Raw genomic sequence first — 13,789 nt, 5'->3', positions numbered from 1 at the left:
GAGACTTCATTATCATAGGATGAATTTTGAATCTGAATTCTTGATAACCACATTTCTTTTCAGTCAGCTGAAGCAGTTAGCTCACAGTGGTAGAGATATGAATGTTTAAACCAGACTTCTTTCCTTCAAAGGGAAAATCCGCCCTGAAACAGAACTCCCATGTATTATTCAAATGTAGTGGGATGGTTGAGACATTGCCTGAACTACTATCTCCCCTCTGGCTTCCCTGGAAACAATGACCTCTGTGTTCAGCGGATAAAGAGGGCCTACAGAAAACTGTGTGTTTTGTTTACAGAGATTTTCCTCTATATTTTATTTCAGTTTTCTTTAATCAGTTGATACACTCAAACTATAAATGCACCCGCATTTCAGGACAAGCCCATAGTCATCTCTGATTACAGTCAAGTGAGCAGACACAGCGTCTTTTACATCTTTCAGCAGAGAACTGGTAAGTTGACAATGCTGATCAAATGTAGTCTTTCAGGTCTGGAATGGCTGAAATGTCTTTTCATCTCCACTGGGGAGGTTACGAAATAAAATCACAAAGGGAGGAGACTGCTTGTGGTTTTTAATCACACAGAGCAGAGCAGAGTCCAACCAAACAATCTTCTACTAACCAATCAGGTTGTGTGCAGATGGACGAACAGAAGTTGGACTGGGGGGCCGATAAGATGTGGATCATACAGGTGATGGACAGAGACGTGTTAGCAGCAGCTCTGTGACAGAGGGATGAGAAAGTGTTTAAATGTGTCACAATTACTAATTGTATTGTTTTCTTGACCAAAAAATAGAAGAAACATTTAATCCTCATTGTTTTAATTGTAATTTTATAGTTGTCATTTTGCACAGTTTCAGGGCAACTAAACTTTTTTTTTTAAGCTCAGTGGGCGGCAGTGCTGGTGGTTTATCCATGAATTTGGACCAGATTGAAATATGTCAAGAGCTATTTGATGGCTCGGAACGAATTTTGCACAGATAGAGGATGAATCTGATTGACAATGCTGATCAACTGTAGCCTTTCCCGTGGCTCCACCAATAAAATATATAAAATGTATTTAAGAAAAAGTCAGAAGTGATAAAACTGGTGCAGGGAACAGAAAACACTCCTACTGTCCTGTAATGAGCGCCTGCAGCTTCTACTGTAGAGAGCTTAGGAGACGTCTTTTTTGGGGGGGGGTCTATATTCTTTGCTGTGATATTGGTTGAGCTGACTTTATTCATGAACTGGCAGAACATCACAACAAGCCCAACGTGGGGGTACAGCCTCTCACGCCTCCAGCCATACACTCTCTCTGCACCTGGCTATGTACGTTAACCCCCTGAGAATACTATTAGAGCCCTCTCGTGCCCCAGGGCTGCCATATCATATAATCAGCCACTTCATGACATTACCTATGATTATTTGAATTTTGGAGCATTTCTAAACTTGACAGCCATATGTTACATAAATGTGTGTGTTGGTGCCATCAGGCTACATGTGGTCTGAACCTGAAGAAGGATGATGGAGTTTTGTATTGCACTTATATAATTCTCAAAAGCAGATTTAAAAATAAATAGATTTTTTCCCAAGTTCAGATAACTGACGAGATCATCAAGGTGACAGGTTTTTAATAAGCTGATTAGTGTTACCCAGGTCTAGTAAACTGATCTCTGCATGTCAAACCAGTGGAGTTCCTCTTCAGTTTTAGGTTGATCATAAATCCAAGCACCTTTAGTTTTTATTAAGTTTTAATTTTCTATAAATTAGAAACTAAATTAGCCTTATTCATTATAAAATAAAGCAGCTCTTTAATAGAAGTCTGCATGTGGGACATGGACCTTCAGGAATTACATAAAAACGGGACAAAAATTGCAGTCAAGAAATAATAAAGGTTTTAATTTTTATTTATTGGAAAGAAAAAACCTATATATCATACATTTTGACACTGTACAGCTACTGTTGCTTAGAGAAGACGGACAAGTCTTAGAGTATCCAGCAGGATTGATTTACTAAATGTAAAAGTGGAATATGTTTGCTCCCAAAAACGATCAAGCAAGGTTTCTAATACAAACTATACAGCTGTTCTGACTAAATGATCAGGGGCATTTCAGTTTGCATTGATATTGTTAAACTGGGTTTTTAAAGATTTGATTTACATCTATGTTACATACAAAAAGTCACATTTAAAGTGAGCGATCACAGTAAAAGCATGACTGTTTTTTCCATATCAACTGGACAGTTGTGGTGGTGATTATTAAAATTAGAGACAGTCATTACTGGGTGTTCCCAGGTTTTATCCAAGAAACAGTGACCTGCCAAAGTGTCCATGAGTGACACTGAGCCCATGGTATCTACAGTATTTGCCATTTTTGTTACATAATAAATATAACAGTACTCAAAATCCTCTTCACTCTCTGCAGCAGCAGCAGCAGCAGCAGCAGTTTTTGAGCTCTGGCAGGAGTGTTCAAGAGCAAATAAAAATAATCTGTGGGGGATGGGGGCTAAATAAACAAAATAAACAAAAACAAAAAACTGATTCACACAATTTTTTTTCAGCACTTGAGGAAAATCTATGATACCATCTGTTTATAAGGTTCAATATTGAAAATGTTTTATTGGCATTTCAGTTATTAATTAACTGCAACTGAGACTACAGCCTAGTGTAAAAAAACAAAATGACATCAAGGCCACTTCACACAATAAACCTACATTTGTCTGTTGTTGTAACATCCCTGTCAACTCTGCCATTTCATGTTTACTGCATATGAATTAAAATCCCCGGGTAACCACAGCAACAGCTCATTGGGTATAAGGCCCTGCGTGAGAGTAGCTTGTTCATCCACGGCGAACCATTCATTCTGTCCTCAGCAATCGCCATTTCTCACTTGACCTTATTTGAACATGGAGTTGAAGGCTCGTCCAATGATGAGCCGGCGAATTTCACTTGTGCCTGCGCCGATTTCATACAGCTTTGCATCACGCAGAAATCGTCCCACAGGGTAGTCGTTGATGTAGCCGTTCCCACCTGATGACAAGTGACACACGGGGAAAAGTGAGCATTCAAAAACAGAGCAGCCATGTCTGTGAGAATAAAAGTCAGTTCAAGAAAGATCAAATTATTGATTTGTTCGCACAGCATACAAAAATCTTCCCTTGTGTTGCTTTAGAAAACACATACTGTAATATCCCTGCCAGCTGCTACTTGTATTGCATCATAACAATATGTGCATCATTATCCACGGCTTGATAACAAATGAGTATGTATCCCTGAAGTATGATTTTAATAAAATGATTCTTTACGTACAGCCAAATTCATATACATAAAAAAAGCTACTTGAAAATATATCACAGAGATGTAATCTGCTGCAGGGTGTTACTCTGCTAAACATTTTAAGAGCTTCAGGCAACACCATAAAAAGCACAAATATGAAAAAGAAATCATTCACAATAAGTTGGTCATGTTCATTTGTTTGCAATAATTATTCCATTCTGTGTACAAAGTACTATTACTACAGTATAGTATAAAATACACCGTAGTTTTACAGGGCAAAATGTCATGTGCACTTAGTTCATCAAAGCCTGGAATGAGCAACAGGGAATGGAACATGAACATAGAGACGCAAAACCAGTCAAACATGCTCATTAAAAAGAAGCTTATTAACAGTTGAGTCAGGAAGACGACTCCATTCTTTCTACTTTACACCCTCATTCATTACGCCTGGGCCACGCCGCCCACCTCACCTGTGCGTGACGGCCACTTCGCTGTACCACTGAGGCCATTTCATTTCATTACAGATTTAAATTTAGTATCGACGGAAAACGAGGAGGAGAGATAGAGAGAGGACGAGAGAAAGCACCAGAAAACGACTGGCCCTCTGCTGGTGTTCTGTTAACTTATTGACACAATCATAGCCTATATTGGGTTTCTGCTTTGACTATGTTGTGCACATGTCTCCCCTTGAAAATATCTTATAGTGATCACTATATATGTATTTTCATTATTTCTCTAGCAGATTAGTATCTAATTGACGCAATGAAACAGGTTTGGCTTTAGCCGCTTATACGTGCACGTGCGCACATTGAACTCATGTTGGGAGAGCAGGCAGGGATGATGGTCACACACTGGAAGTCCTTATTATCTTGTACAAATAAGTCTGAAGAGAGGAGCCTGACCATATGACAGCTTGCAGTAGTTTTTCCAAACTGTTTCTGTCATGAATGGACATTCAAACTATAGTAAAAGGTGTCAGTTTTATGTTATATTGTTAGTAGGATTATCAACATATCCTATCCTGGTCCATTTTTGCTGAGAACTGCGTGTGTTACGTGTCAAAAATAGGGGAGAGAACTTGAGAGGATACAGCAGTGCTGCAGTGAGTCTTGATCTGTGCCTCAGAGTGCGTCTCACTCTGGCCGCGTTGCTGCTCTAACCTGATAACGTGGCCACTGAAATGAAATCTGAGACATTGTGCGACCGTCGTGCACAGTTGAGGTAAGCGGTGTGGTCCTGGGCCTCACTTCCTCAAAGCCGCGCTCGAACCTGTACTGTTCCAGCAACAATACCCAATAACTGTTAATTAATAGGTTTATTCCAAAATTGTGTATAAACCCGACTCAATTTGTGCCTCAATTTCTGTCCATAAACTAGACTTTTTTGTCAGTTCATTAGAACCTAACATTTAGTTAGGTTCAGTTCCCTTCACTGATTTATGAGTTTAACATCACAGTTTCTCAGGACTTACCCAAACACTGAATACCATCCAGTGCAACCTGAGTGGCGTTCTCGGCACAATACAGGATGACCCCAGCACAATCCTGCAATATAAAAAAACAAGATATTTGCAGAGGTGATGAAAGAAGAAAAATTGCTAAGCATATAAATGCATTGATATACTGCATGTTCCAAATACATTTTCTTGATTGAAGTCAAACCCTTTTAAGTAAATTTTAAATACACAACTAAAAAGTGTTCTGCAGGAGTAGATGAGTGATTAAAAATCATCTCACCATTGCACTGAAATGTCCTTTGTCACAAGCCCGGGCGACGTTGTACACATACTGCCGACACGAGCTCAGTCTGGTGTACATGTCGGCCATCTTGCCTTGCATCAGCTGTAGAACAGATAAACACAACACGTTTGGAGAATTTTATTCAGGTGACTGTAAACTTCTATGCAGCCAACTTCAAACCTGTGAGTTTCACTACTGTAAAGCAGGCACTACACTGTAGTAAGTGAAGGCTCAAGGTCAAACCTGAAATTCGCCGATCCTCTGTCCGAAAGCTTCTCTGACGTGTAGGTAGGGAATAGCAAAGTCCACCACCGCCTGCATGATGCTACATAGTAATGATTCAAGTCTCATTTATTTGGCTATTCAACAGCAACTCACATAGATAAAAATGCAAGATGCCAAAAACAAGTGATAAATGTCTGTCGTGGTGAGTTGTATATAGTTGCAAAGTGGCGTTTGTTTTTATGTCACTGTTAGGTAAATGTAGGTACAATGATTTGTCTGCACTGAAACCCACAAGGTTTTTCCAGCAGACAGTGTTTTTATATTCAAATGATTTCTTCAGTAAAACCTAAGGATGAGTAATGAGTACAAAGATGTGAAAGTAAAAGTCAAATTTACAACAATCATCTATCATGCATATTCGATGTATATATTATATGTGTTCTGGCATGATCTTACCCAATAGGTCCAGATGCAAGCACCAGCCTCTCCAGATCTAAGCCGCTCATCATCACATAAACACCCTTGTTCAGCGGACCAAGGATGTTTTCCTCTACAACAAATGGGGGGCAAAAAAATCTGGTGTGATGAAATGAGCCGAAACAGAAACTGATGTATGGATTCTAGTGTTGTACACAGGTCAACGTGTGGCAGTGTGAGCACTTCACAACACACACCTGGGACTTTGCAGTCTTCAAAGATCAGCTCGCAGGTGTTCGATCCCCTCATGCCGAGTTTGTCAAGCTTCTGTGCTGTGGAGAATCCCGGCATTCCCTGCAGAATAAACATGCATACATGAACAAACAGCGACACTTCATATGTTTCTTTGTCACTTCCCCTCTTTTACATCACTCATCAGTAACTGTTCTAAACATGTCTGTTTGAAAAGGTTGCGGTAATTGTGTCGTGGCAAGTTAAGACCAGCTACGGACTTGGTGAAGACATGCCGGACTCGCTGCTTGCCTGTTCATTCAAAAGGTATTAATCATGAACATTTCGCATGTCCGAATTACACCAAAATCCCCACTAAACTTCCTTTGGCCCCCAGCAGTACACCTGCCAAGTTTGAAATAAATGAGCTGAACGGTTTACGAAGGTGCTTTCAGACAATGCACTGAGGTCCGGACATTTTCCTGAAATTTTGCGGAGGGGCTGTATGTGAGAACACAATGTTGCTCTGGACATTTTCCAAGACTTTTCCTGCAAAGCGCAAAGACAAATATCAGGAAAATGTCTGAGTCAACCCATGCGAGAATACAGCAGGTTATTTGCAAAACCCATCAAACCCTTGATCCTAAAGTGAATCCAGAGTCAGGGAAGACTACGTACGTACTTGACCGGATTTACCTTTTCAACAATGAAAGCTGTGATGCCTCTTTGATATGCTTCCGGATCTGTCTTCGCATAAACAATTAGGACATCAGCATCTGGCCCATTTGTGATCCAGAACTTGTTGCCATTCAGAACATAGTAGTCCCCTGTAAAAAACACAGAAACCCCCCCCAACACATTTGAAACAGAGTTACACAGCAGACTTGTGAACCAGTTGCCTGAATCCCTTACACCAGAATCTTGCATGAACACAAATTTTCAAATGTTCCTCACTGATTAAAGAGAGAAGGCGTGCGTACAGCCCTGTGATTTTGGTTATTCAATAGGGACCACACACACACTCAGTATCTATGAGGCATGAAGTAGGGGTGTGGCCACCATGGATCATACCCTACAGCTAATTTTGCAATGAAATGTCTCAATTATTTCCACCTTCCTCTGTGTCTGCAAGTTAGGATCAAGGTAATGCACACACTCACTGTGGAAGCAAAACACAACAGCACATTTTCATCTCTGTGAATATGTACACTTTCAACACTAGACTTTTTACTTCCTTTAGACATAATGCCCTTAAAGAAATATGAAAGTCTCTATATACTGACAACCTCTTAGTCCCTACCAGTGCTGTTTGCCTGCCTCTCCTCTTGTTGACTTATATTTATTCACACTTTTCCTGTTAAGAGAATTTGAAATTCATGTTTGTATATTTGCATACATTGTATTCATTGGCTTTGGGCCATTTTGATGCTTTATGCCATTTTTGTTGTCCCTGTATTGGTATTTTGGCTCACGCTCAGGCCCATCCCTCTGCTGAGTGCAGAAATATACTTAAATTACTGGGTCACATTTTTTGGAGATAATACAAATTGCTGATCTCATCTGATTAAAATCAAACAGGGTTCTTATCTACACAGTAATGTGCGGTTCAAAAACTAAAAATGTCTGAATCCACCTCTAGATTCTCCAAGGGGAGATGTGGATTTCACTATATACAGACCATACAAGGGTTTTTCTTATCAAGCTACAAAGCACAGTGATGTTATGTGACATGAGGTGAAGGAAAACATCAATAGGTAACAGCGACTAAATTATCAACAGATTTTAACTTTTAGCATTGCTGCTGTCTTGACTAAAAAGATCACTGCGGCTCTTTGTATGTGGCCATGCAGCACACACATGCACATGAGCCAGTGTCACTTGGCAAATGTAATATTCATTGTGAAAAGGGCTAATGCAGAAAGGAATAATTGATTCAGACCCTCAAAAGAAAAAAAAGCAAGTGGTCACTTGGGTTCACTCAATATAAAAATCACTTCAGATCAATAGCCTACTAGCAAACTATGAATATCATTCAAGATAAACTGCAAAATTAAAGATCACTTTGATATCAATTTATTGACGAATGAATTTACAGGATTATTTAATACATGTTCAATGCGTCTGTAAAGTTCTTTACGTTCCTAAACTTAGCACTAACGCAGAGGAGTGATTCACAGGCTTTGGCGTCCTACCTTTTTTCTGTGCTTTGAGTTTCATGGATACGACATCTGAGCCGGAATTGGGCTCGCTCATAGCCAGAGCTCCGACATGCTCTCCTGTCATCAACTAAAGAAGGCAGAGGAGAATGAAGCATTAATTAAATTTTAAAATGCAGTCTTTTTTTTCTTTTCTTTTTTTTTAACAACCAAATTAACTTTTTTTGGTTCTGACCTTTGGCATGTACTTTTCCTTCTGCTTTTCATTTGCGTGGCGCACCATCTGGTTGACACACAGGTTGGAGTGGGCGCCGTAACTGAGAGCAATGGCTGCAGACACGCGTGACATCTCCTCCATCACGATGACATGGTCTAGGTAGCCCAACCCTGTGCCGCCATATTCCACTAAAAAAAAGAGCACAACAGAAGTAAAAACATTTGAACACACCTACAAAAGAGAAAAACATGAGAAGGATTCCTTCTGGATTATAACCTCAGACAAAGGGTACATGATCTGTAGAATGACAAGTGTTATCCTCCAAATTTCATACCTGGAGCAGTGATCCCAAGAAGTCCCATCTCCCCCATGTCTTTCCAAAAGTCCTGGAGGAGAGACAATGCAAACCATCAACCAATAAAGAAACCCTGCATCAAGTTCAACTTAACTGTGGAATAATAAAATACACAACTCCCACATGAGATACAGCAAAGCCAGGGTGTGGATAATATATATTATATACAGGTCCACTTACAACGCAGCCTGTCAACTCACCCGCATTCCTGTAAATTCATTCTTCTTGTCGATCTCGTCCGCATGAGGCGCAAGCTTTTCTGCGATAAATTTACGAACTGTATGTCTGAGCTGCGCAAAAAAACACACAACAGACGCAAATTAACCATATCATATTCATCATCACTTTGTTAAAACAACTCAAAATGTAAACATGAATCCTCTTTACTTTGACTGCAGGGCAGCATGACTTGCAGGTGGGAGAGCTACGTTGTGTCACGATCACACAGAAGTGTGTGAACAACTGACATTACAGCCATGTTCGATATTAACTGAGTATAAGACACAAATTAAATCCACCAGCCAGGGACGGGAACGTCAGCTCTTCACTTTATTTACCGCTCATCACGTTGCAACTCGCACTGTCTCCTGCTCAGTGCGTCATCAGTGTGTGACAACAGCCATGTTCAACTTGATGAAGGAGCGCAGACGCTTTCATCCAATCAAATCCTGTATATGAACCACTCCCCCTTCCTCCTCCCACCCAGTGTCCAGGTGCCATGGAACCACGGACCCCGGTCACCTTGTTTGAATTGAATGGACCTTGACAGTCCCGTGTGTTTTCATGTCCCCTTCTCTCCGTTCACATTAGCTATTGTAGCTGGAGGAAGCAGTGCAGCTGTAGTAAACAGTGAAGCTGTAGTAAACAGTGCTAACTGGAGATAGCTTGGCGTTTAAAGCTGGTCCCGGGGAAATATAGACCGTTTCCACTGACTCCGGCGGCTAGCTAAGGGAACACAAATTAATTTTGACTAACACTGGGCAGCTATTGAGTTCTAAAACTGTGCGTTCTGGGTGGTGAGCTAACGTGGCTAACACCAAGGTCTTGCGACCATAGCATCCGTTATGTCATCGCGTCGGCGGTGCTGCTTAAATAACCGTCCGCCGAATCACCACGGAACCTTCCTGAGCTGTGGCTCTGATCAGGGCGACCACTCCGGGACTGGTTCTCCCACCAGGCGTCGTCAGACGGTGGGAACTGTGACGCGTGTTGGATAAGTCATGTAGCGAACCTGTATCTGCTCGTCGGTGAGTCCGTTGACCACGTCGTCCACCGGGACGCCGGCCCCGGCGCAGCCTCTCCTCGCCCCCGCGGAGATGCACAGCCTGGAGCCGAGGCGGAGAGCGTGTCTGACGGCAAACATGGCAGCTTCTCTGGCCAAGCGAGAGCTACGGGGAGGAAATTAAAATCAAAAGCCAACGCAGTCGATGGCGCACGGATTGTTCACACGGGCTAGCTGCTGCTGCCCCCCTCCTCATCCTCCTTCTCCTTCTGGTGAGGCGGTTGATATCATGCAACGATCAGGTGTATTACTGCCCCCTCCTGGTCTGGAGTGTGAGTACGTGACTGTTAACTACAGGCTGTAAAAACTGTAAATTAATGAATATTTAAAAATAAAAAAAGACTGAACAAGTTTTCCAGATTGGACAGAACCAAAATTCTCCAAATGAAATACATTTGTGCCCAATCACTAGTGTAAAAGAATAACATTGGCAGGATTTTTCATTGTGGTGCATCATGATCTCTGCATATTGATATCAAATTAGACTATGAGCAAATACTTGAGGATAATAGTGAAAAACTATATTGTTGGTGGTGGTTCAGGGAACCTCTAATGTGGTGCACGTTTAACACAGGATCCAGAAGCCGTTCCAATTGTTTATTTGCTCAAAGTAGGGTGAGATGGTAAAAGGTGATGGGATGGATGATTTTTTTCTATAAAAAGGAAAACAATACAAATACAAATCCTCTCAGGCAATGACAATACTAAAGTAAGTTGGATTAGACTTACATCAATAATGCTTCCACAACCACGGCATTGCACATTTTCTCTCAATTCTCATGATTAAACTCTGGAATCTAGCATAATCAAACACAAATCTATATTAACATTCAAATAATATCTGCCATATATTACTAAATAAACATTTTAAAGGAGTAACAGCCATCTGAACTCACATCCATTGATGCCTTTGTTCTGCCCGAATTGTTTGGAGGGAAAAAGAGGGTTCAGGCCTTCAGGGCCTGCTTTTGTTTGAGGGGTGTGGTCAAATTAGGAGTGGCTGGCTGCATGTAGGGTGGAGTCCTGGGATTTTAAAAATAGGACTAATAAAAATACATAAATAATAATGATAGTAACTTGGATTTATACAGTGCCTTTTAAGGTACCCAAGGCATCTTTACAGAGTTTGGAAAATAAATTTGAAACAACCCAAGGACAGAAAATACAAGTAGGGAAGCTGGGGGTGATGACACTTTGCAGCTTGCAGACATGCTGCAGGTGTGGTGTCCAGTCCAGAGTCGGCACCTCAGCTCCTGCTGCTTGACCTCGTCTGTGAGGATCACCCTGTTTAAAACCCCACAGCCACTCAGCAACTGGGAGACAGTGATGCCCGAAACCAGTGTCGACCACATCACCGGGGGAGATGTAAAAGAGGAGATGTGATATGAGGTGAGAATCTGACAAACTACTGAATGGCTTTATACAATCATGTTAATCTACAACTTCCCGGAGGTTTTTGGCCAATAGAGCAATATTTTTGATGAACAGGTCCCTGTTCAAGAGATGCACCAGCAGTTTTAGGCTATTTCACTGCCTGACAGTTGGTGGCAGTAATGAGACAATAATGTGCTCACTAACATGGGTGTAATCAAAAGTATTTTTCACAAATATTCCTTCCAGCAAATGTTCTTTGTTGAAGGAAATGAAATGATCATTTTGGTCAAGTTCAGACAATGCCTTTTACGTGAAAAGTGTTTGCACACTTATTATAGTATTTGGCTTCTTGAAAAACGTATGATTTGCCATCTATAACATGGCATTTGGCTGAGTTATTATTATGATATTTATGTTGTTGAATTAAGTTGCAGTTAAAGAGTCCTGGCTGCATAATATTTGCAACTATTACTAAGGAAGCCTTTTATTTGACACCTTCAGTACATCAGCCATTCACTCAAATGATGGGCTGCAACGATGTACTGTTTTTACTTTGTGAATATAACAATGACCTTTAGTGGCTGAAGTCTCACCATAGAAGAAGAATACAAAACTGTAATGAAAGGAAGTGGGAACAAATATTAATTCAAATATAATTGAATCTATTAAAATCCTCCAGATTATCGGAGATCAAGAGCTGCACAGCAGCGTCTCCTCGTTGATAAAAATTGACTTGATAATAAGAACTAGTGTGAACCTCGTACACTTTGCAGACAGGGTAAACTAATAATGATGGCATTTTTCTTCGACTGTAGAAACATTCTTCTGCTCATCTTACTTAAGTCCGAAAATCGACATAGCTGACATCTGCCACATGTTCCTGCGCACGGTCCACTGCGCAGTTTACATCTTGTTTGATTAAACTTTGAGCAGGATGACTCTGATTTGTTTGTGAAGGTTGAGGTCTTTTGTCAAAAAAAAAAAAAGAAAAAAAAATCAGCCAGGAAGCGAGAGAGATAATGCGGAAGATAGTAAACCTTGTACAGTTGTGTATGGAGCGCGCGTGCAGTAACCACGTTGACGTGCGACACACACACACACACACACACACAGAGGTTCCCTTCAGCGGCGGTGCGCACAGAGCAGACGGACGCATTCACGTGTGAAACCTTGGAGAAGAACGAGGAAGTGGCGCAGCGTACCGACTTGAACAGGCGACGTCTCGTCTAAAGTGCGTCCGAAGTCTGTCAAAGTGAAATGAGCAGATTTGAGGGTTGAAGTGGAAAAAGCAGCCGTGCGCTTCTCGTGGTGCGCTCGAACCGCGGACTGAGCTCCCCGATGCCCAAAGGGAGCAAGCGGAAGACATCCAAGGACGTCGGGCTCCCGGGGACGGCATCCACTAATGCCGGCTCTCGCCTGGAGGGACGAACCTCCGCGAAGTGCCAGCAGGTCTGCGATGAGCTCCTCCAGGACGCCGCTCCTGTCCCGCCGTCGCCCGCAACTGGTGCGCCGCGTGTGATGGATGCGCGCCGGGTCCCGCAGGTCACCATCACCCCGGAGGGAGGCGGCTCCTCCCGGGAGATGCAGCAGGAGGACTGGGAAGATGCGGCGGACGGTGCCCTGCGCAGGAAACTGTCCAACTCCTCCATCTCCTCCACGGGCTCCTCGGCTGTGGAGTCCGAAGATGATTTACTCAGCGACAACGAGAGCAAGAGCAAAGGCATCATCACCCTGGAGCATCTGGTGGACACCGGGGAGGTGAGTAAAGTACCTGGTCACTTTAGACTTTGACAGGGCATTTCACTCTGTTGTGTACAGCAGTTAACTCAGCCACAGCAGAAGTCTGTCTCCATGCAGCATCCCGAGGCCAACACAGTGGCACACTTGACCTCCTGCATAACTTTGCCAATCAGCTCCTTCTACAGCAAAGAGCTGATGTTTTGAAAAGAAGAAACGGGAGCACATAAACAGCAGCCAGCAGACTATACTTCCTCCCAGAGGACCAAGTGATAACAGTATTCATTCAATAATCGAGTACCATATCTTAAAAGTGGGCCGTCTTCCAAGGGAAATAATTCACCATTTAATTTTAAGATGATATAAATATATGTATCAGGGGGATTTCGGTTGGCAGACTACTTTCCATTTTGTTATTGTGAGATCATGTAATTGGAAAGATGAAACTACCCCGAGATCCTGCCAGAGAGCACAGCACAATCTTCAGGAAAATGTAATTGTCCCCATTGAAATCACATTATATATTTAATGGTGAGCCGAAGCCTCTCACTTCACTCTGATGATCACAGGCTGTGAGCTGAAACCTTTACATGAAGACGCTACTGAAAAGCCAGATAACCTTTATCGTGTGGTGAGCTTCTGGACTGTTTATGCTTTTGTTACACAACTGTGTGTTTATTGCCCGTTATCTTTGAAAGCACATACATGAAGATGAGAACCTATAGCTATAATTTCATGATTTGATGTGTTAAAAATACAGCCCCTTTCTCAGTGGCCTCTTTTTTGTGTGAGTCTGTTTTCTGCT

At 41.9% G+C, this 13,789-nt stretch overlaps 2 protein-coding genes across 2 annotated transcripts in view; one reads left to right on the top strand and one right to left on the bottom strand.

Moving 5' to 3' along the window:
• Window positions 1–1,868: 1,868 nt before the first annotated feature.
• ivd (isovaleryl-CoA dehydrogenase) lies at window positions 1,869–10,101 on the bottom strand. The gene is made up of 12 exons (XM_035611289.2): window positions 9,823–10,101; window positions 8,792–8,881; window positions 8,571–8,622; window positions 8,255–8,424; window positions 8,056–8,149; window positions 6,560–6,690; window positions 5,890–5,986; window positions 5,672–5,765; window positions 5,234–5,315; window positions 4,988–5,092; window positions 4,723–4,795; window positions 1,869–3,005 (listed from the first exon to the last, which is right to left on the bottom strand). The coding sequence occupies exons 1-12, from the start codon at window positions 9,952–9,954 to the stop codon at window positions 2,872–2,874; spliced, it is 1,254 nt and encodes a 417-aa protein (XP_035467182.1). The 5' UTR covers window positions 9,955–10,101; the 3' UTR covers window positions 1,869–2,871.
• Window positions 10,102–10,493: 392 nt separating this feature from the next.
• Window positions 10,494–13,789, top strand: part of itpka (inositol-trisphosphate 3-kinase A) — a 14,351-nt gene continuing 11,055 nt past the window's right edge. Inside the window, exon 1 of the mRNA XM_035611291.2 lies at window positions 10,494–13,005. Coding sequence (XP_035467184.2) covers window positions 12,586–13,005 — 420 coding nt within the window. The 5' untranslated portion in view covers window positions 10,494–12,585. The remainder of the gene's footprint in view (window positions 13,006–13,789) is intronic.

The sequence above is a fragment of the Scophthalmus maximus genome, chromosome 15, assembly GCF_022379125.1.
Source record: "Scophthalmus maximus strain ysfricsl-2021 chromosome 15, ASM2237912v1, whole genome shotgun sequence".
Classification (NCBI taxonomy): Eukaryota; Metazoa; Chordata; class Actinopteri; order Pleuronectiformes; family Scophthalmidae; genus Scophthalmus; species Scophthalmus maximus.
Note: the sequence above shows the minus strand (reverse complement) of the source record. Positions and strands in the feature narration are given on the sequence as shown.